Source organism: Diadema setosum, chromosome 2 (assembly GCF_964275005.1).
Source record: "Diadema setosum chromosome 2, eeDiaSeto1, whole genome shotgun sequence".
Taxonomy (NCBI): Eukaryota; Metazoa; Echinodermata; class Echinoidea; order Diadematoida; family Diadematidae; genus Diadema; species Diadema setosum.
The window spans coordinates 31,111,233-31,134,067 of NC_092686.1; the positions used below are offsets into that span (position 1 = coordinate 31,111,233).

The 22,835-nt window shown below is 38.7% G+C and overlaps 2 protein-coding genes across 2 annotated transcripts; one reads left to right on the forward strand and one right to left on the reverse strand.

Annotated features, from left to right (window-relative positions):
• Nucleotides 1-1,939: 1,939 nt before the first annotated feature.
• LOC140241703 (nucleolar protein 9-like) lies at nucleotides 1,940-15,280 on the reverse strand. The gene is made up of 12 exons (XM_072321452.1): nucleotides 15,057-15,280; nucleotides 14,159-14,460; nucleotides 13,270-13,387; nucleotides 12,247-12,351; nucleotides 11,775-11,928; nucleotides 10,499-10,691; nucleotides 8,121-8,235; nucleotides 6,962-7,092; nucleotides 5,693-5,917; nucleotides 4,785-5,055; nucleotides 4,378-4,475; nucleotides 1,940-2,992 (listed from the first exon to the last, which is right to left on the reverse strand). The coding sequence occupies exons 1-12, from the start codon at nucleotides 15,196-15,198 to the stop codon at nucleotides 2,807-2,809; spliced, it is 2,040 nt and encodes a 679-aa protein (XP_072177553.1). The 5' UTR covers nucleotides 15,199-15,280; the 3' UTR covers nucleotides 1,940-2,806.
• Nucleotides 15,281-15,315: 35 nt separating this feature from the next.
• On the forward strand, nucleotides 15,316-21,910 carry LOC140241711 (mitochondrial import inner membrane translocase subunit Tim17-B-like). The gene is made up of 7 exons (XM_072321464.1): nucleotides 15,316-15,394; nucleotides 17,588-17,687; nucleotides 18,823-18,886; nucleotides 19,325-19,453; nucleotides 20,028-20,063; nucleotides 20,665-20,739; nucleotides 21,448-21,910. The coding sequence occupies exons 1-7, from the start codon at nucleotides 15,369-15,371 to the stop codon at nucleotides 21,516-21,518; spliced, it is 501 nt and encodes a 166-aa protein (XP_072177565.1). The 5' UTR covers nucleotides 15,316-15,368; the 3' UTR covers nucleotides 21,519-21,910.
• Nucleotides 21,911-22,835: the final 925 nt, after the last annotated feature.

Consider the following 22,835-nt stretch of genomic DNA (forward strand, 5'->3'; position numbering starts at 1 on the left):
AGTCAGATGAGGTGGGGTATAATATAAAAATAGGAACATTGAAGAAGGTACAAGATTAATAGATGATATGATTCTTCATAATCGCCCGAACAACAACATGCAGAGTCTCTTAATTTCGGTTGATTTTGAAACGGCAATTGAATCTGATTCTCATAATTTTCTTTTCAAAGCTTTGGAATCATTCGGTTTTAGTCCCTCCTTTTGCCCTTGGGTGAAAACTTTGAACAATTGAATTAGTAGTTGTGTAATGAATAGAGGGTTTTCAACTGGTTACTTTGATATTGGTTGTGGAGATAGGCAAGGTCACAGTGATCCTCTGTCGCCATATTTATTTCTGACTGTAATTGAAACTCTTGCCCAAGCATTGAAGAAAGATTAAATTATTAAAGGGATTACTTTGGGCGATTTTGAGGTCAGTCAGGCGTTATTTGCTGATGATATGACTTTTTTTTTTTTTTAAGAGATAAGAGTTCGGTTAAAAGATTACTTGCATGAAATTTTGAGTTGTTTTATGAAATTACTTGTTTAAATGTGTGGAAAATGAAAAGGTGGATAGGAAGAGATAGGAAATAAGGTAGGGGATCCTTCCTTTGGTAATTTAGTCAGAGAAGTGAAAACTATAGGTGCCTACTACTAACTAGGTGTTTATTTTGTAATGGATTTGAATTTGAGTGAAGAAAAATCTAGAGAGATGGGTAGTAAAATAAAAGATTATTGAGTTGGTGGAAGTAAAGAGACCTATCTCTTAAGGGTAAGATTAATCATCATCTAAATTGAGTCATATATCATCTTCAACTGTCTTTTTTTAATCCGTTTTGAATTTTCATGGAAAGGGAAAGACCACATTAAAGAGCTTTCAGGCGTGGCAGGATTTGGAAAGTTTGCGAACATTTAAAAGATGGGAATATGAATCAAGTAATATTAAGTAATACCAATATCTATAATATATATATATATATATGTGTGTGTGTGTGTGTGTGTGTGTGTGTGTGTGTGTGTGTGTGTGTGTTTGTATCAATTTCAGGGCTACAAGATGTTGTATGGATGTATGATAAAAATGTTAATAAAAAAAAAGATTTATAGATTAAAATGTTTTCGACATTTAGTGAGATCATCAGGAGAGGTACAAGATTTTTTTTTTTAATGCAATAAAATATTCAGAGAATGTAGAGAAGAAGAAAAGAAAATAGTGGATAAAAGAGGAATCATTGGAATGCAGCTAAGTGGGAATATATAACACAAGGAGATGATGAGATGTTCCAGTAGGAAGCCTGTTTTGCATTTTCTTATTAAGAAACTGTTTTAGCTGCATTTAAACTGCATTAGCTGTATTTTGAGCTAATTGTTGTTGTTGTTGTTGTTGCTTTTCTTCAACACTTGTTCTTTCCATCACTTTCACCATCACTGCCAGGACGTATTGTTTAAAAAAGATGCAATTACATGTAGGCCATATTTGTTTTTGTTTTGTTTTTGAATAGAAACTGAAATCCTTTTACTGTGCTGATGTCACATACTGTATTATAAACTGCTTTCAAACACACAGCATAAGACACATTCAAACCACAACCAAACGTGCCACAAACACGCACACATTCATTTCTAGGTACTCTGTACAATATTTTCAGTGGAGTGTTTCTGTAATTTAAATGAGATACTCAAGAGTTTGGTAAATATGATCCTGAAATGTCTAAGGATCAGTTCACAGTGGCTAGAGAGGGAAAACAGGAGTACAATGTATAAGTCAAGGAAAGGCAAAAGTTTGCAATTTGAATTGATTTACCAAGAACTCCGTATGCATATCATTCACCGATCACACAATGCATAATTCAATCTCCTCTTTTTCATGCAACTTCCCCCCCCCCCCCCCCAGGAAAAAAAAAAAAAAACCATAACAGTCAAAAGCAACAATAAAAAAAATATGCAAATTACAAATGTAGAATTCAAGGTTTATTAAATATATTCACATTTCCTTTGTGACCTTGCCATATTCACCAACTTAACCAACAGAGTGTAAAATCACTTGCTTTGGAGGAAAAAACAAACAAACTACAGTGTTTCTCGCTTTGTTATCACACAATTACAAGATTGTACATGTTCTTCAAAGGTATCATCAACTCAGATTATGATTCTTGGATAACAGGAATAGTTGGCGGGTTTGTTATCTATAAAAAAGTTAAATTGATGTGCTAGAAATCAACCAGGGGAATGCAAAAATGATGACATGATAAAATGTTTCATGGAGGCTTACCGCTATTTACCAGGCAAGGCAAGCAAAATTGTTCCAATATTTCTACCCTGCCTGGTGAAGGCATTTTCTTTGAATATGACAATTTTGGAGCAAGGAGGTAATCTGCACCAATAGCAATGTGTGCATTATTTGTGAAGCTAGGGCTTCTTCCATCACAACGCACCATCATGACGGTCTCAATCTTGCGTACTGAAAAAGTGGAAAATTTTGTGCATTTTGCACAACCAGAATCTAGCGTGAAAATAAAGGCACGCAAATATTTTGCATGCCATATGTTCCAATAGTCAATGTCCTGATTCCGTGGAATTAAAAACGCTGGAAATTCATCTTATTTGGCCAAGCATGAAAAATTACTCCCGTGAAAAAAAAAAAAAAAAAAAAAAAAAATTACAGTAATTGAGTTCGCGACAATAATCTTCAGTGTTGTATCTCAAAGAGTCCAAACTGTGGCACACTGGCAAAAATAGAGAAATTTGTGCAAGCAAGTTTGTATAGACACAGTTCCTGTCCTCACGCACAAGGGATCTAATGTCCAATCCATCAATTATCTTGAGCCTGTTAGTCTGAACAATTTTGTTTCTTCTCTTTCTTTTTCTTTTTCCTTTTCTTCTTCCCGTCGTCTGTGGCTGCTCGATCTGGAGATGACGCGGCTGCCAGAGATTCCACAGACGTCTTTCCATCTCGCTGTGACAGTCTGCTGAAAATGGCAGATATCTCATCGTTCTCTGCATCCACCTCCTTGTCCTGATGGTGAAGTGTGAATCAAAAGAGAACGACTCAACAACGTCTGTAGTGAATCACCAGGAAGTACTGTGAAAGCCATCGTGCACCTTATGATAGCCTTAGTGTCAGATCTCAAAAACAACATCTCGCAAAACTGTCTGTGACATCCTCATTCACGAAAAAAGACTGCATGCAAAAATAACAGCTTTTACAGTAGCGCTATATGTAACTTCTGTGAATGATCATAACACTGCCCAAATAGATTGTACTTGTTGTTCTTTAACAGCAGAATAGGACAATCCTTTAATTTCACACACCTACCAGCAACAGAGCAAGACAATAATCCCAGGGCAATATTCTTCAACCTGATTTAACAGATGAGGCTCACATGATGGAACAATTCACACATGACGATAGAGTTACAGAAAGGTTGCAGGGTCAGAGTTGCCTATACCTTAGCCTTTTGTTAAGGCCCTCTCGCTGTATAATGGCTGTTACTGGTGAGCGAAGCGAGGCCAGCCAAGCGCGACAGTGGGAGGGCTTTTGAGATCTGCTTCACTCATTATTATTCATGAAACACGAACCCACTGAATAGTCATATTAACCAGTTCCGGTTAACCAATGGAATGGCGCGCTACCACACCCTCCATATTGGCGTTGTCCGGCCTGTTCACATGCATCACTGACCACCAGTGGAGGTCTGTGGCCAGCATTCACAGTATGCAAATTGGGTTCAGGCAGACAGACACGCAGATTGGTCGATTTTTGCTCCAAAATTCAGGAAGCAAAAGTCCGTAATTCAAAGGGTTTACATAAGGATGCGAATCAGATCTCTAAAGGCCCTTGCGCTGTCCAACCCAAATGAGCTCACTTTCTTCACCTCCATTCACTCACTACCATACGGCGAGAGGGTCTTGGCAAAAGGCTACCTGTAACTTTACACAAGTGTGGAACATGCACTGCAATTTACTATTCTACAAATATTGTATATTTCAGTTTCACTTTTATGCTTGAGTGAATATTTTCTTCCAGCCAGTGCAATGGCATATGAAGGCACAGAATGGGTTACATATGGTTTATACTGTAAACTTCTTTATCATCTTACAGGTATGGGGCAAATAGCCTCCATACCAGAATTTCACATGCCCACATGTTTACAGTATGTAAACATACAATATGTACTGTTATAAGCCAAGAGAGGGCGGTTTAATATTATGAAACAGTTTAGTACTATGGATCATTTTGGGTACACTGGGGCTGAAGGCAATTGTTGAATTTATGCCTTCAATTTCAACCACTCAGAATTGAGAATTCAACAAATTAGGCAGGGTCTACATACCAGTAATGCTGTTCAATATCACAACATCATCATCCAAACCATAAGCATGTTCTTCAATTCTCCTCACCTCATCTATTTCAGTGACCTCTGACCCCATCAGTTGGGCCACTTCCCTTGAGAATGCCTCCTCCCCTGCCTCTCCTTGCTGTGTGATTCGTTCTTTCTCTGCATGCAAAGAAATAGGAAGGAATGCAAATTTGTTTAAACTTTGCATGAGACAATCACAGGCAACCACAAAAGGTATTTATTTTTGCAAGTCAGGTGCTATTCACAAAAATTAGAGACACACGAAAATAATGACTCTGATCCCGATATGAATGTGACCCACACGTGTACATTTCTCCATTCAGTACAGTACTCCACAATCGCGAATTTAACCACTCGTGAAATCATCGGGAAGTCCAGACTCGCGAAAATGTAGACTCGCTAAATATATGGCATATACAGTACCACTTTTACACTATCTAGACATACTCGCTTGGCTGCCTCCAGTGATGTCTGCAAAGAGCTTCCTCTTCTGGGCATGCTTTAGCTGGGCATTTTTCCAGTCCTGCTTGCGGGTCCTCAGGTGACCGATGGACAGGTTGCGGTGGACGAATCGTCCGAAGGGGTGCGAGAGCAGGTGGTCCTCCCGCTCAGCCAGGGCCTCACCGATGACAAACTTGCTCTTGATGGACGCCGCCTTGAAGATGCCCTCGATGGTGCGCGAGCCGTGCTTGTTGCACGCAATCTGAAAACAGCTGCCCTGTTGATCCACAGTTTGGGGTTTTGTTATAAGTTGTAACAACGAAATCAAAATAGGTAATGCTTGAAAATCAGAATATTATTGGAAAATGCAACATTCTACCACACAACTACGAGCATTCACAGATACATCAATGCTCTATTGTTGAATATTTTTTTTTCCTTCCCCCTATGGATGTTCTGCCCTTTTTATTTATATTCTCATGACAAAATGATTTTAAGATCTTCTTACATGAGTGATTGCCAGCTGCCAGTTATAATTTTTTGCATAATCATGATTTGGTTACATCGTCTGTTTTTGATACATTGCATGACATATTTTGACAATTCTAACAAAAATTCCACGCAACAACAGCAACAACAAACTAAGAAGCGAGTATACATGGCACACTCTCAGGGTATGATCACCTAGTTTAAATGAGAGCAAAGACAAAGGAATTGAACAACATCTATTCTTGCAATTATTGGTAAATCAGCATGACTGTGCTTCCACCCCAACACTGCTCCATGGCTTGTATATGGAAAATCTGAAAACTTCTTGGATTCTTTTTTTTTAATCTCTACTTCTTTTTCTTTCTTTCTTTTTTCATGATTGGGGAGCTACCTTTGGCACAATACTGAAGAACAACAATACCAACCTTTAGTTTCTCCACAAACTGGTCCTTCTTCTTTTCCCCAATGATGTTGCTCGTCATGAATGCCTCCAGCAGGTAGCTGCCGGGGGCCTGGGTTGCTATGGAGACCAGGTTGTCCTGGGCCATGGAGAGGAAGCTGTTGAGGATGGTGCCATTCTTGGTGAACTTGAGCATCTCCTGCAGGAGCAGCGATCCCTGAAGCTGGATGGAGGGTGGCTTGGGTGACTCCTGAAGCAGACATTGCAGAGTATTAGCATATAAATACAATATTAAAGATTTGAGCAAAGTCTGTGTAAGATGTACGGAGCATCATTTCATACTCACTGTAAAATCAGACATTTTTGTGTGCATGAAACTTTTGCAAATTTTGCAAGGAACCAGGATTCGCAAGAGTAAAATGCATGCAAAAGGTTTTGTCTACACAATGCATTGGAATGCCAGTGGCAATTTGCAAAAGTTCCACGCTGTGAAAAAGGTAATCAGCTCCAATTTGTGAAAGTTTCATGCTGTGAATGTTTTTAGTTTTACAGTATATTCATAGGAATGTATGTGTCTTTTCTAGGAATGACAAAGTTATTGATGTCTCATAAAAGATACATTTTACACGTATGCCTGCCAATAAAACATTTTGACTGTTATGTGACAGCAAGAACTGAGTCTTTCTACTTTGTCCGTACAGAGGACTATTGAACGATGTTTGCAAAATGAGATGATATGCAAAGAACTATGGGAACACAGCATTGACCTACATACTCAAAAACTTCAAAAAATAAGCACACACAATAAATAACAAATAAACAAACACAATAAATAACAAAAAAGTGTATAAAAAAAATGTGTACAAGTGTTGACTTCCCTAAAAGCCTACTTCATCGTTTTAACTAAATGACACCTAGTATGCAACTTGGTAAAGTTTGTTTGTTTGTTTGTTTATATGTGTATAACATGCACTCAAAGTGCTAAAGATATTGAACACAAAATGTGAAGAGAAGAAATTACAGGTTTTTGTACCCACAACAGCCAAACTAAGCCGATAAATATATCATCCATATGTGATAACTGATACTTAATGATATGCAAAGATCAGCAAAATTATGAAATCCGATTTCCTTTCCTCTTTTTATTTCACTGCACTTTAATAAGCAACATCATCTTGAGTAAAAGAAATCAAGATGAAAAAAAAAATACCAAGAAATATAGCCATCATGTGTAACAATGTCACGACTGTAGAGCACTTACATACATGCATCATATGCCAAACTCTTCCAATACCTGTTCTTGGTCCTTGTCCCCAAAGTATACCTCATACGTAACCATGGATGCAAAGAGGGGAACACATGACTTCTGGCGATCCTTGGGTTCGCTGCAGTGGAAGGCTTTCATGAGAGCCTGCAGGAATGGAACTGGGGGATGAGAATTGAATCCATAGCAGAAAAAATAATGTTACCCTGGCAATGCCTCATACAAGAAGTATAGTAACATCAGATATTACATCAGTTTGTCCAACACTAGCAAGCAACTGGTTAGAGATGACCGGTGATAGCAGACCAGTTGTTGTGTTCTCACTACGGCAGAACATTCTTGAAAATGTTAGCCCATGGCAGAATATAAATTCTGAAAAAAAAAAAAAAACCCACACAAACAAATTGCAGACAAGGAAAGCAGCACTGTGTGCATGAGGCATGCAGACACTCCAGCTACATACTATTGTGCCTAGCTAGCTATAACTAGCTGTGGGTTTGTTGGTGATGCTACTAGAATGGCTATAATGGTGAAAAAAAAAGGCATGCTAAAGGCATGTATAACTCTGAAAGTACTTGCCTATTAAAACTATGTAATATAGCACATGGCTTGCATTGTTGACATTTCTTTTCCTGGGCACAGAATCTTCCTTATCCCCTTCTGTGGCGTAGACTTTGGACAGTGGGTATAAAGCTATTACGTTTTCTGTACCAACCGGCACTCAAAGCATGCAAAGGGTCCATATTAAAAAATATTAGCAGTTGTTTGCAAGAGTTTCCTATTTCTGTGTGAAGTGTCACTATTGCAAGACAAGATTTATAGGGGAATAAGATGTCAAATTGTGACTAAAATCAGTGCCTGATATTTATCTAAGATGTCATGAAATATTTCATTAGAATTTCTTCTTGCAGTCTCTAGCTTCTCTAACAAATTATGTCACTCTTTCGGGGAAAAAACAACAACTTTTGAATAATTATCAGGCTTTCAACTGATACACCTGATGCTACAGTGAACCTGAATCACTCTGTTTGAGCTATGTTGTGATTTTAGTTAATTTGAGCACTTTGTTTCTTTAGGGGGCTACTTGTGTATTAGGACATATATTTCTGGTGACAATTTCAGTGACACTTCTGGTGAAAACACAGAGCATCATCTGTACAAAAGTGAAAAAGGCAAATTTGGCTCTCACCCTGCTTGGAGGTGTGGCACACACACCCAGCCGCCAATCGCTGTATGACACCCAGATGATTGACAGCTAGTACACTCTCCAACTCCTCATTCAGTTCATCAAACACGTCCTCAAACTGTCAAAATATTAAATATTGGTGATAACAGAATGAACCTCTCAGCTGAGTAACGCTATGATTTTGAATATCCTCATTTCATTGGCAGATGCATAGATACTCATTTTCATGCTTTGAATGAAAGGCTATATTAAAGGCATAATTTACCATTTGCAGATGAAACAAAAACCCAGCATTAGTATTTCAAAATAGTCCTAAAATGTGAGTTATGGATAGAAACAACCAATGTAAAAATTTGAACACGTATAATCAGTGTTAAGTATTGTTAATTATACGAAATGTGAACAATAGTTATAATGAAAATGCTTCTGAACTAAACTGTCTACAGTTATGGTTTAATGAGAACTAGATATATCACTACGGCGACTGATATGCCTCCGCCATAATGCATGGTTCTCCTAATAGGTCTATAGTACAATGTCTTGACAATGTGTGATGACAGTTTCACACAATTGGCAAAATATTAAAATGACAGGTTTGCAACAAATGTGCTGAATGTTCACTTTCCTAGAATTAGGTTCAATTGGAAGAATGATTAAAATGTCAGAGTGCAGGTATTTGGGGAACTGATGATTTTTACTTGACTTTTGACCCTTTTATAAGTTTATGCATTGAGTAATTTTCAAGGTATTGAGAAAAAGTATAATTTCAGTATCAAATGGGAAAATAGCATTATCTAAACCTGGCCTTTGACCTTTGACCTCACAGTTCCAAAGAGAATCACTGTTAGGTTGAACATGCATAAATATGTAAGTTTCATGATGATACCTTGAGTTACTTTTGAGATATGGAGGAAAAAGTGCAATTCAGCACTTTCACTTGACCTTTTGACCTTTTGACCTTTGACCTTTTAGCAAGAAACTTCCCACAGAATATATATTGGGTAATACATGCATACATCAAGTTAAAACAAAAACAAAAACCTTCAGGCATATTGCATTTTAAGGAAAGTAGTAATATTTTGAGGAGTTGACCTTGACCTTTGACTCCCCTGACCTTTGACCCATGACCCCAACTTCCCTAGATAATCGCTGCCCATCAGTACAAGCATATATACTAAGTTCCATGAAGATACCTTGAACCATTTGCGAGATATGGAGAAAAACATGAAATTTCAATTTTTTTTTTCACAAAATAACCTGTGACCTTTGACCTTTGACCCTGTGACTCTAAAATCCACACAAAGTATTATCCCCCAAGGATAGACAATCATACCAAGTTTGATGTAAAACCACCACACGGTTCTTGAGATATCGACAAAAACAAAACGGGACGGACTGACGTACAGACGGACATACGGACGGATGGACGGACGACCCGAAAACATAATGCCTCCGGCCACTTCGTTGCGGAGGCATAAAAATAGTGATATCTGTTTATATTTTAGGCTTTATTGCAAAAATTTCATATGGTAGGGTTTTTGTGATACAACTGACCTACACATATGCATCAAAGGTGAGATCTTGAACATTTGTCAAATCACTGCTCCCAAAGGTAAAATGGACCTTTAACCTGTTGAAGATGAGTCCCTAGCATACCCAGGCAGTGTCTATGGGATAAGTGTTTTGTAGCATAATCAGCCCATTATCAATGGGTTAAAGTGGGAGCTTAAAATCAGTCTTTACACCAGACAAAAACATCTGTATATACTTTGTAGGTCTGACTTGAAGTTCATTTTGTGACATTTTCATTCTGATTGGACCGATATCTGCAGCAAAAGTTAAAAGCGATGAATGGAAAACAGAATAACAGTAGCCTGCTTTGCACCATGTTGTGGGACGGACCAGGTTTATGTCTTTACAATAATTATTTGAGAGTAGAACAGAGCAGTTCTGACCACTGCTGCATTCACTTTGATCACTATTTGTTTGCACACAGTATGTGTAGTGTATATATACAATGATGCATTCATAATCCATATGATTCTAAGGATTACTGGAATTACAAACTCAAAGATCAGAAAGACTGAAATAGTTTAGATATAGTTGAGAATGTAGGTAAAATCATAATGCCATTCTCATAGTTTAAACTTATATATTGAGGAAATTGATAGCATACAGTGTTCTCTCAATTTTCTCTGGAAGATTATGACTAAAAATTGTGGTGGCCCCCAAAATTTCACAAATGAAGCTGTTGTGGAGTCATATTTTCATGTCAAAACTTGCAAATGAACAGCACCCCTGTGATACTTGCTCCTGGGAAGGCACAAGAACATATCCTGCACAAAAACAAGATATATGGCATGAAATAAAGCTATACTAACTATGGGCAGCTTCTTGATTCTCTCGAGGATCCTCTGCAGGACGAAGTTTGCGACTCCGTGCAGGGCGACCTTGATCAGGCGACCTCTCAAACTCCGCTCCACCACTTTAAGCAAAAGGTTGTCGTTGGCGACCTTGACGACGACTTCCAGGATGTGGCTCCCTATTGGGTTCGTCATCAGTGATGGCAGGGTACTGCAATGAAATGAAAAAAAAAATGATATTGTTGTAATTACACAGCATGCATATACAGATTTAGACTAAGATTTGAAATATAAACCTGGAAATATCCTACAAACAATTGGAAACATTGATGTTAGTGGAAAGATTATATGGCTTCTTTCAAATAAACAATTTGGGTTTTTGATTAAGAGTGATTATTGTATAAAAGGATTAGAGTTCTTTTAATCCCTGAAACAGAGAAATTGTCCAGGTTTTCTTTTTCTTCTGAATTGCTATGTAAATGTAAACTTGCATGGATTTCTTTTGAAATGGAATAATCAATGACTGATTGATGAATAATTGATTGTTGCAGTACATCAATACATACTGAGGAAAGCATATCCCCCCAATTCAACCTCACACAGACAGTCACGGTACATGTCAATCCTTTCAGGCATCAGTGAGTGGCCGTTTCCATACAACACTCTTCAATTTTGTGTTCAGTGAATGAAATCACATTCAATGCGCAATAAAGTCAATATCTTTGGGATGGCTACACGACTGTAGATTACAGAAGCTTTGAAAGCAAGTGCATGGGACTTCCATTCATAAATCTGGTCAGAAGCCATAATGTGATGATTCTTACTGATACTGCAACAATTCCTGGGTGCTAATCACCATCACTCTTGCACTCGGGATCAAATGAGAGTGAAAAATATGAATCCAACGCATGACTCCACTCCCATCCAAGGTGTAGTAGACCTGTATGCAATGTCTCCTTCTGCCAATCACCGCTAGCCCCCCCCCCCCCCCCATCCCTCCCTTAAATAAATACCCAACATGCATTTGTACTGACGAAGAATCAATACCTAGGTTTGGTGCAACTTTCTACCAGAAGATGGTGTAATGCATACTTTGTATTTTGTTGTACTCCTTACTGGATGTCGGATGGAAAATAAAGAAACTGAACTGAACTGAACAGCAAACTATTAGGAGCACTTCACTGCTTTTCCCTCACTGTGGGTCAAGTCATTATCATAAAGTATGTAGCACCAGAGAGTAGATACGTTACAGACCTGCTCGTCTCTAGAGCTCATTAAAGTTGAAAACACTCACCTCTCTGTTTTATCTTCTGGGTCTCCCTTGGTGAGGAGGCCAGCATGTTTGAGAATTGTCCTCGCAAGACGCTGACTCTGCTCTGCGTTCCTGTGATGGAGTGACAGCAAGAGCACCTCAAGGACTGGTCCGGCAGTGGGGCTGGTGAAGCACTCTGTCATATATAAATGTAATTATAAAAGCAGAGAGAGATTTTTCACTGCATCATATTGAATGAATTGAAATGAATTCTTTCTTTCTGCCTTCCCTTCTTAATCTTCTTAAGTAGTAATTTTAAACTGTTACAGAGTCACAGGAAGTTTGTAGTACTGCCTCTCATCTGCCAAGATACTGATAGCTTTATAGCTTTTTCGTTTTTTTTTTTTTCTTTTGATTAAAAATATGGATGAAGCTTGTCATTGCATACTAATCATAAGATGGTGTGGAGAGAAAGTGTTATTGGTGTGTTGATGTGAAATTGTGGAGGACTCACCATGCAAGTTATCTAAAGTTGAGATCGCTTGGGTCAGGTTGTCGAGAGAACCAACAAAGTTTTCAGGAAGCGTTGCCAAAACAACATCTGTCTCAGACACCAAATCTGTTGAAAGAAGGTATAACATATGTTTGTTAACATAAGTCTTTCTGTGTCTGATCAGAATACTTTCCCCTGACAAGAGCAAAAATTTGACTTTCTCAAGATGGTCTACATGCTTACACTTACAACACACAAAACACACGAGACAGTGGTACCTCTCAGCTATAAGTCCTGGTTTGGAATAATGGCTTCTGAAACCAGAATAGGGCATTAGTGCAAATACTGGATAACCCTATGCTACTGTAGCAGATGACATAAAAGAGAAAAACAAGGTGATAATCCTTTGCACAAAAAGTCCAAAGCTGTATTGGTGATGAGACAGGCTACTGGCACATGAAAATCAAATGTAACGAGATTTACCCTACCTAGTCACGTCATTTATTTCATTACATTGCCATGTCTTTAGAGAAGCTACATTCTTTCTATCGATGTCCCTTGAGCACTTGCCAGTATTATTTGATAATAAGCATTGCCTGGTACTCATGTGGTACACTTGGGTTGAGAAGGACATCCATGGGCCACTCACATAAAAGAATTAAAAAAAAAAAATGCACCCTGGTAAAAAGTATCATCATATACACCATCAGCAGCATAATTTTATCTATTTCTTTTTACTAGTGGCTGTCTTGCAAAAACTACTATAGATGGTAAAAGTGGTGACATGGCATTTGCTTCTGCGACAGTTTCTCCAGTCTTATTTTCTCCAAGGACTTAAGGTTAGGGTTAGTTTGATATGAAGATCAGGGTTAGAGTTAGGGTTATTGTTTCTTAGTAGAATTTATGTTTGGCTTAGAGTGCAGATATTTCATGGGAGCAATTGTCACAGGAGCAAATGTCATAGTACACGACTGTACCAGTAAAAGCAGAGTACATGGTCAATTAAGTCGCAATAAAACATGATGACATTAGTTATGAAGGAACCTTTTTGCTGCTGCCCCCTTGACAGTTTACTCCTGGACACATTTTCCGCAACCCGAATACCAGCAAAGCAGGCAATAAGAGACCTCAGCACATGGCTGGCATACGTGTCCAGCATGATCTGAAAAACAATGAGCAAAACCTGTTAGATTAAACAAAGAACAGAATGTGAGTATCAAAGAGAACTGTGATCAGATGTTCAGAAAACATATCCCCCGAATGGCTACTATCCACATTCCATGCATCTTTTCTTGAACTTAGTAATTATACTTTTTGTCTGCAAGACTATGGGTTCATTTCTTGGGGTCATCTATTCTGGTGATGGCCTGATATCATTCGGTAAATATTAATGCAAAATCTCTTCAGTGAGAAGAAAGTGCTGGTAATAGTCCATGAATGTGTTGTATATTCACAAATAACAACATTCAAACAACAATAACAAATTATACTTCAATGTTTTTTCATTGGCATAAGACTATTATGAATAATCTTTTCACAAACAACAAACAAACTATAAAAAGTACTAAATGTGTAATTACAAGTTACAACAAATAGAACCTGTTATTGTAGGTACTCGGTAATTTTTTTATCCAAAAAGTATATCTTCATGTTTAGCCCTACTTTCTCTCTTCCCCCATCCCGTTGTTGCCAGGCCTAAATATAAATTTATGTATGGAAAGCCCATGATAGTGAACTCGCTCACAGGAGAATCTGGCAGTTCTGATTTTTCATTAACATATTTAGCTGGTCTCTCTTTCACTACATACATCTACAACATGGTACCAGCTACTGCGAGGTAAAATTGACAGTCCCGACAACCTCATTATAACAGCTTTCCATATATCACATTTGAAGTATCCCTCAATACTGCAAACTCATTCACTACTCTCACTTCTTCTAAGTGCTCTGTCATCTCTTCCCACATTTTGACATAGATTTGCTCCAAATCTTCTCCAGTGCCCTCTTCTCCGATGTGCTTGAGTGCTTCCGTCATTGCAGACTGGAGGACGTGGCTCGCGAACCTATCACTGGCCGACGTGCTCAGGTCGGAGGCCATCCCTCGGAGGAAGCAGGTAAGCTGGTGCCTCGAGGAAAGAGGGAGCAGCATCTCCAGAATCCGACTGACAGTCTGGTTCTGAGACAATTTGATTTCATTGCTGTCCAGTTCTGCATAGACATTCTTCAGGAACATGCCTGTATTGGATAAACAATATTTTTGCCAGAGCTACACTGTGCATGTAAGCTATCAAAGAATTCCTTTTATCCTTGTTGAGAGCTAACGTGTTAGGCCCTACCATGCCTACAGAGTACAGTCTAACATGTTAATATTGTTATAAATTAAAATTCCTGGCAAATCAAGCATTCTAATTTTTTTTTTTTTTTAATCAGCCAGTTATGACATTCTCATAAGATCTGCAAATTGCAGATCTTGTGAGAATGTCATAACTGGCTGATTAAAAAAAAAAAAAATGAAATTAGAATGCAAGATACATTTGCCCTGGCACTACTCACATCATCACAAGCTAAACCTGGCACTACACTTTACATTTACTTATTCTTTTGCAACTGCCGCAAATTAAATAAGCACCCTGTCGCATAATTAAATTAATATCCCCTTTATATACTACCAACTAGTCTAGACATATAGAACAGGTGGTGTAAGAACACTCACTGACGAGATGACTTTATGACTAGCCTAAGGCTATTGTTATTGGTACAACAACCACGCAACACACATGTGAGCGTATGGGACTAAACATCTCAACTAAATCTTGGAGGGTAAAGAGTACCTTTTTCATCATCATCTTCGAATCCTTCCCGGATTTTCTCAGACACTCTTCGATAGTAGCCCATGGTGTGTTCATCTAGACGTCCTACACGGCCCGTGGCACTACGCTCATGTTCCTTACTGACTTTTGGTTTCTTTCCCATGTTTGTCGTCGGCACACGAGATCAAGGCGGCTACCTGTTCAGGGCACGGCTGTAGTTCGATTGGGACGACATGCGGGCTCGACCGACCCGGTACCCGCATGGCCAGCTACAGTACTATTAGCTTCCGGTTGGTTCTTGCGTAAGAGCTCGTGTCGATTGCTAGTTACAAAATGGAGGAGTACGCACGTGAACCTTGGTAAGAATTTTCGTTGTTTATGTGGTTGATCGTAAATCTTGTAAGAGATCAGTCACTTGTATTGTAACAATTAGTTATATAAGAGCTCTCTAGCTAGGTTCTAGGCCAGTATTGTATCACATTGCTCAAATATCCAAGTGCAATTATCAGACACTTTGTCGACATGGCGTTGCGCTACGCCGGTTCTCGATTCTCATGGTTCTACATGTAAGAACGCCGTAATCGGCATGTCGGGTGCAGGCCAAGCCAAGTGCTCACGCAGCTCCAGCAGGGCTTGTGGTGGTAGGGTAAAGCGTAGAGAGGGGTAGGGAGTAGCACGACGCCAGTCAGTACGCCAGGTGACTGGGCAGTTGTGCTGAAGCTGTGCCTTTGTCTTGAACATTCAATATGTTGCGCTCCTACCCAACCACTGTGTTGTGCAGATCCTCATATCTTCACAATTTGGGATTTTTGGATACTTTTGAATTCTGGCGAACAGTAAATTTAAATTTACAATTTCGACACTCTGCAGGCCACCATTTTGACCGACCATGCATGAGGCATGGGCATAGACAGAAAAATCTGTCTGTCTGGGCATACCAACGACCAAGGAGTCTTTTTTTTTTTTTTTTGTCATTTTTTACTTTTATCGGCTCTCCTCCGTAGACAATAGGACTTGATCCTGATCCTGTGAATAGTGTGATGTATGAATATGATGATGTATAGACTTCTAGTATGGTAGCCCTACTACATATCGACCACCCTTATTGAAACCGACCGCGTATAATTCGCGCACTGAACACTTAGTACGCACTTCTCTGCGCGCAAAGCACATAAAAATGGATTGGCTTTGAATGTAGATTAGGATGGTGCGGGAAAACGCGATAATTCACTGTTCATTAATGGTTTTAATCAAGGACAAAATTTCGAATGAATATTTTCACCGAATCGTAATGACAGCACAATGTAATGTCTATGGAAGTTTCTAAAAGGCTTCTAAAAAGCTTCGTACAACACGGTGTTCAATACAGCTCGGTTTACGTGCATTGATGCAAAATCAGCGGGCGATCCTAAAAACGCAATTTACCGCGGGGAGCTGAAACAAGGCCACGCAAGTTCGTCGGCGATATTTTTGCACTGAAACTTTGAATCGAAAAGGGAACAACGGCATTTGATACGTGAATTTGTACGTGAATTTCAGTGTTAAATATTCTTATCAAGCAAATAAACATTAGGCGGTCGATTAGTAGTAGGTCCAACCCTACCAGGTACACGTGTCCAACACATCGATGATGATACTGTACATTGTTAAATTTAATTGAAACTGACCCCCTCTATTTAGCAGTTCTATATAGCATTGCACGTAAAGAACAAACTTTCACACATGAGACTATGTGGCACAGTGTCAGTCAGTGGTTTCGCATTCTTCACTAGGGATCAGAAGATATCGAAATATTACTGGAAAACTCAATAATTAAACGAGATCAACAGCAAAACAATGATACCGTGCATTTACGATGTAATGAATGGCACATAGGAAAAGCATTAGATCTAAACTTTACATTCATTTCACATGTATTGTCAATGGAGGGTAGGGGTGTTGGTTTCAAAAAGCCGTTATCTTGGAGCGTGTACCGCAAATCACATTTTCAATGCATGCCTGTGAATTTAGAGTATTTTCTTTACATGTGAGTAAAATTTCAGGCAAATTGTGAGATATTTTAAGTATTTATTCACACAAAAAAAAAACATTAGGGTGTCGGATGTGTTGGACGCCCAACCATACTCCATCCTGTGTACACATGTACAACTGTACGTACAGCTAGCTGTATGCCCATGATTGCTCATCATAGCTACTACTAAACAGCGATCAATTCAGTGCTTATTTAGTAATTTACGTCAGTGTACGTGCACGTTGTAAGGTAATTTGTCAAACAGTTAACTCATTCAGGGGCAGATCCAGGAATTCCGTAAAGCGGGAGGCGCCTTAACAAAATTAAAGGGGGGGGGGGGGGGCGCACGCCCCCTCCCATTTTTGTTTTTTTATTTCTTTTGTTTTAACAAAAAATAAAAAGGGGCGCATGCATGGTGTGTCCCCCTCTGGATCCGCCACTGCTCAATGGTATATTAGTGCAATATTTGCACTTGTTGCATGAAGTGCTACAGAGTTTTAGATGAATTTGGGCCAATGTTTTCATTGTTGTTGTTGTTTAGCCCATGGAGGATAGTGGACGACTGTGGAGGAGCATTCTCCATGGGTGTGATAGGAGGGTCGGTGGTCCACGCCATCATTGGAGCCAGGAATGCACCGGCTGTAAGTTTCCCATTTTTTAGCCATCCTGCACAAGACATTCCTTTTCACATTTCTAAGTTTTTTTTTATTTTGTAGTCATCTACTGTACGTTTTCAATGAGAAATTAAAGGACAAGTTCACCGTCATTAACATAAGAATTAAGAGAATGCAGCAATATTAGTAGAACACATCGGTGAAAGTTTGAGGAAAAGTGGACAATCGATGCAACAGTTATGAATTTTTACAACTTTTGTGTTGGAACCGCTTGATGAGGAGACTACTAAGGCTCGTGATGTCATATGAGTACAACTGTACAACAGTATAAAGAAAATGTAAAGAAAATTCAACATATTTTCACTTTTTTTGCATAATAAAAGAGCACTTGACTTGCCTCTTTCTAGAGGCAATGGAATAATATTACCCATAATATATGTCAGTAACAAGTCAAGGGAATGTGTACTTTTTTCAAAAGATGAAATTTCGTGAAATTCTCTGTATATTTTTCTTATATTGTTGTACGCATGTGACATCATACACAGCAGTAGTCTTCTCATCCAGCGGCGAGTGCACAAAAACTTAAAAAATTCATAACTTTTGAATGGATGTCCGATTTTCCTCAAACTTTCAATGATGTGTTCTACTAATATTGCTACATTATCACAATCCTTATGTTAATGAAGGTGAACTTGTCCTTTAATGTTTCAGATGAGAAATTGTGCATCTAATTCCTGTGATTTCCACCATATATGTAGTTGCTTTCAAATTTCTCCAGGGAGTTACATGGTATATGAGGGATTTCATAGAGAGCATCTGTTTGACATGTAACAAACAGGGTTTAATTAACATTAAACTTCTCGTCCTCATTGGAAGATAGCATTAACTCTATACTTTGCAGTGACGATGTTAGCCATGTCAGTGAAATCTAACATGATATCTGACCCTTCTTTTAAAGTGTGCAGATTTTAAGATTCGTGTTGTGTGGATGACCAACCTGTGCCTTGAAAGTGGTAACCATAGTACAGACATTAACAACAGCTCTTAAGAGCAATTATACAGAAATGAAATATCTTGTAATTCCCGCTTGAATGCATCGGTACAGTAATGTAACTTAGATGTTGATGTTGTATTTCAGTGCAAACACTTTTCATCTTGACAGGGCTACAGGCATCGTTTTATTGGAAGTTTCCTTGCCGTCAAGCACAAAGCTCCTGTTGTTGGAGGTAAGTATAGATATTCACCCTCAGCAGCTCTCAATCTCACATGAAGTGCACTGTATCTCTTCCATTTCCCAAAAAAAAAAAAAAAATAAAATAATAATAATAATAATAATAGCATTGCCTATATACAGTAGTGTTTGTGGAACTGAATTATGAAAGCAGTTGTACCTGCCAGAAACAGAAGAACTTTGAATTAATTTGAAGTTGCAGCAACAACAACAAAAAGACTTGTAACCAAAAAAAAAATATATATTTACAAGTTGAATCTCGTTTGTATGAGCACATACATGCTTGCTGACAGAAAGCAAAATGCATTCTTAAAGTTCTTTATGGTCTGAAATACAAGTTTTCTGTTTTGTTTTGTTTTGTTTTGTTTTGTTTTTAGTGCTAACTTCGGAATCATATCATATTTTACATGTACCTTTCATGTGTGGTTTGCAGGTAACTTTGCCGTCTGGGGTGGCCTGTTCTCCACCTTTGACTGTGCTCTGGTTAGCATTAGGAAGAAAGAAGATCCTTGGAACTCCATTACCAGTGGAGCACTCACAGGGGCAGTCTTGGCAGCAAGAAGTAAGGAGGAATTTCTCATTCAATGCTAAGTTCGTGGTACCAGACATTAGGAATCTGTCATTGACTTCTGGTACAAGGAAACCTCATTATAACAACGACCTAAAAAAAAAAAAAATGGCAGTTACATTGTTGTGAATATCAGGTTTATCAGTACACTTGTTTGTCAGAGTAAGACAAAACAAAACACAGCAAAGACAAATCATAGAGTTAGGACCTACAAAATCACCTTGTTATCAGAGGGTGTTGTTATATTTATATCCAACCTCTTCATAATGATGTTATGTATAAGTGTCTTTGGAAATCAAATTGTCAATTGCTGCTGGAAAATCTCTGTTGGGCTAGAAGTAGTTGTGCTTTCATTTCCTGGATTGGATGCAGGTGGTTCAGTGCGGATTCATTCTTGCATTTGCCTCCAGGATAAAAGAAGAATTGAATTCAGTACAGTTGTGTGAATGAATTTAAAACTACTCTGTCCGAAATAATATTAGGATGTTACAAAGTTCAATGTTTTGAAAAGTGTGCTCAAATTGTTCCAACCCCCAAACTGACTTGACTGTATTCCTTCTGTCTATAGATGGTGCAGTGGCTATGGCTGGATCTGCCATGATTGGTGAGTAAATACACGTATTCAAAATGTATACACCAGATGTTTTACAAAGTACACTGACCATTAAAGACTGTTGCACTGCCAGTAAAGGATGTAACGCTTGTTCTGTTACTTTGTGTGTATGTTTTTCAAGAGATTAAAGGGTACTCATTCGTATTTACAGAATCTTGGACAAGGATGCATAGAAGCAAATGGTTGTTAATGTTAAAAGAAGAGTTAATAGTATCCTTCACGCAGATGCTCCTATTTTCAAGTAGTGATAATCATTCATGTTGGAATGAGAACATGGAGCTAACCTTGAAATGTAGTTCCATTTTAATGCAAGAATTTTTCATGGAAATCATCTTGTCAAAGATTAGCTCATCCTATCAAAGATGATAAAATGCTGTGATTAAGAGCCTCATTATTGTAGTACGTGGTATATAAGTGATACTTAGAACAGCAGTTATAGGTGACACAAGTGCTGTAATAGAACCACTTGCCTTCAGTCTTACACAGTGGCTGGCTATGTGAAAAGCGAGTTTGATTAAGAGTGGACATTGTGCTTGATTGTACTTTGTGCAAATTTTGCATTATGTCATTGTTTGTCCTGTTCATCCCACAGGGGGGATCCTCCTTGCGATGATCGAAGGAGTTGGGATCCTGATGACAAGAATGTCAGCAGAACAATTCAGACCCAGTGAGTATCTTGCCCTCCGAGGGAGCGGCATCATTTGCGAGTGAGGGCAGTATCATGTCGATGAACGTCTCATACTCTATGTTCCGCGTTGTAAGGATGGCATGAGAAAGGAGAGAAAGAAAAAAATTAGGCTTTTCTTTGAGACGTGCTAATGATGGAAATTTCCCATCATCTATACCTTCCTCTGGCTAATGAGCGTTTCAAAGAATAAAATGTCAGTACTACCTGCCTTGTAATAATGGCATGAGAAAAGAGAGAAAGGGAAAATAATGATCTTTTCTGAGACATGCTAAGATGGAAATTTCCCATCATCTGTACCTTCCTCTGGCTGATGTGCATTTCAAAGAATAAAATGTCAGTACTCCCCTCTACATGTATGTGTGGAATGCTGTGCCAAGAAACAAAACAAAACAAAATGAAGGAGCCATACATTCCAAATTGGATAGGGGGTCTTCAAATTATTCATGTTACAGATATCAATATGCAAATCATTCCATACAAGTGAAAATATTCACCAATGAGTGAAGTCTGATGGCGCATATTACAGATTTCATTATTTTCCTTTTGATTGGAAGTTTGTAATTCAGGAGATGAAACATGAGGCACATGTGGTACAGTGAAGAAGCTGCCAAGTTTTAGAAGTATAATGTCAAAGATGGCTTTATCACACTAATTAATAACCTTAATCTGCTATTGTTTTTTCCACAGTGAATCCACAAATGGAGGACCCATCACAACTGAATCAAAATGCACCATCGTTTGGAACTCAGTATCAATGAAAGGACACATAATCTTCGATAGACTTTATCCAATTCTAAAAGACCATTAGCCCAAGGAAATTGTGCACATCGCTACACACAGTATATTTTGTGGTATGTTTAGATTTCTATGTCCTGTTACGGAGTGTCTGCTGTAGGAATTTGAGAGGCACACGGAGATGTCTGTGGCAGGATGTGATACCTCTGACCCCTCTTGGAATATGAACGAAGACATCCAGGAAATGTACTGTGCGTGCACCTGTATGTGTGTGGCTTGGCAGACTGCTGATCCCATCTCCATGAATGGTACTCGAGGGAGATGAGCTTCTACCGAAGCAACCGAGTCGTGGCTGCCGTCTTAAGGTTTCAAGCGACACATTCAGAGGCAGGGGTGGATCCAGGAATTGAGCAAAGATGGGGCGCCTTTACAAAATTAAGGGGGGGGGGTGTACTTCCCCCATTTTTTTCTTTTTATTTCTTTTGTTTTAACAATAATTAAAGGAGGGGTGCGTATCCAGTACGCCCCCGCCTGGATCCGCCACTGAGAGGGTTTCCCCTCCTAATGTATATCATGTGCCAGTATCGCTCCCTTCTTTGAAAGTAATACACTGTGTGTTAAAATGTGTTCTTTTGTTCCACCTGTCATGAATTAATTTGTTTGAAGTGTGACCAGCATATACACGAACACTTGGGTCGCCCCAAATTTGCTAGTTGTAAGCAGAGTAGGTGCTTTCAAACTCATTGAAGGGGTTATATTATTATTCTCAAGCTTATGTAGATAATACACAATAAATTACTTTTAGTACAGAACATTTTATATCATAATATGCTGAGTGTCAGGGCTCCTAATGCATACCTACCTAGTCTCTTTAAGTCTACTGAGAAATTGAATGTGTCTTCATGATCCGACGAAAGAATATAGATGCATTCCTGAAATGGGAATTAATTATGTAGCACATGGATTATTGTAACAGTGCTTCAGCACCTCCCAGATTTTGATATGTGAATGTTGACACTGCTGTAAGCATCTGGCCCCTGACAATAGTCATGCACCTTGATTATGGGCTGGAGAGCCTGCATGACTTGGGTGTAGTGACACCTACATAATGTACACTAATTACCTAATGCTGGTGTCAGCAACACCCTCTGAATTGAGGTAGTAAAAAAAGAAAAAAAGAAACAGTATTATAGAGGTCAGGATGAGAATTTGTCCCCACATTTTATGTATATGGCTGTGAGTTTTCATTCTTATATCTGTTTCATTTTTATGCCTCCGCCACGAAGTGGTGCCGGAGGCATTATTGTGTCATATAGATGGTAAGAACTTGGGTTTTGTTT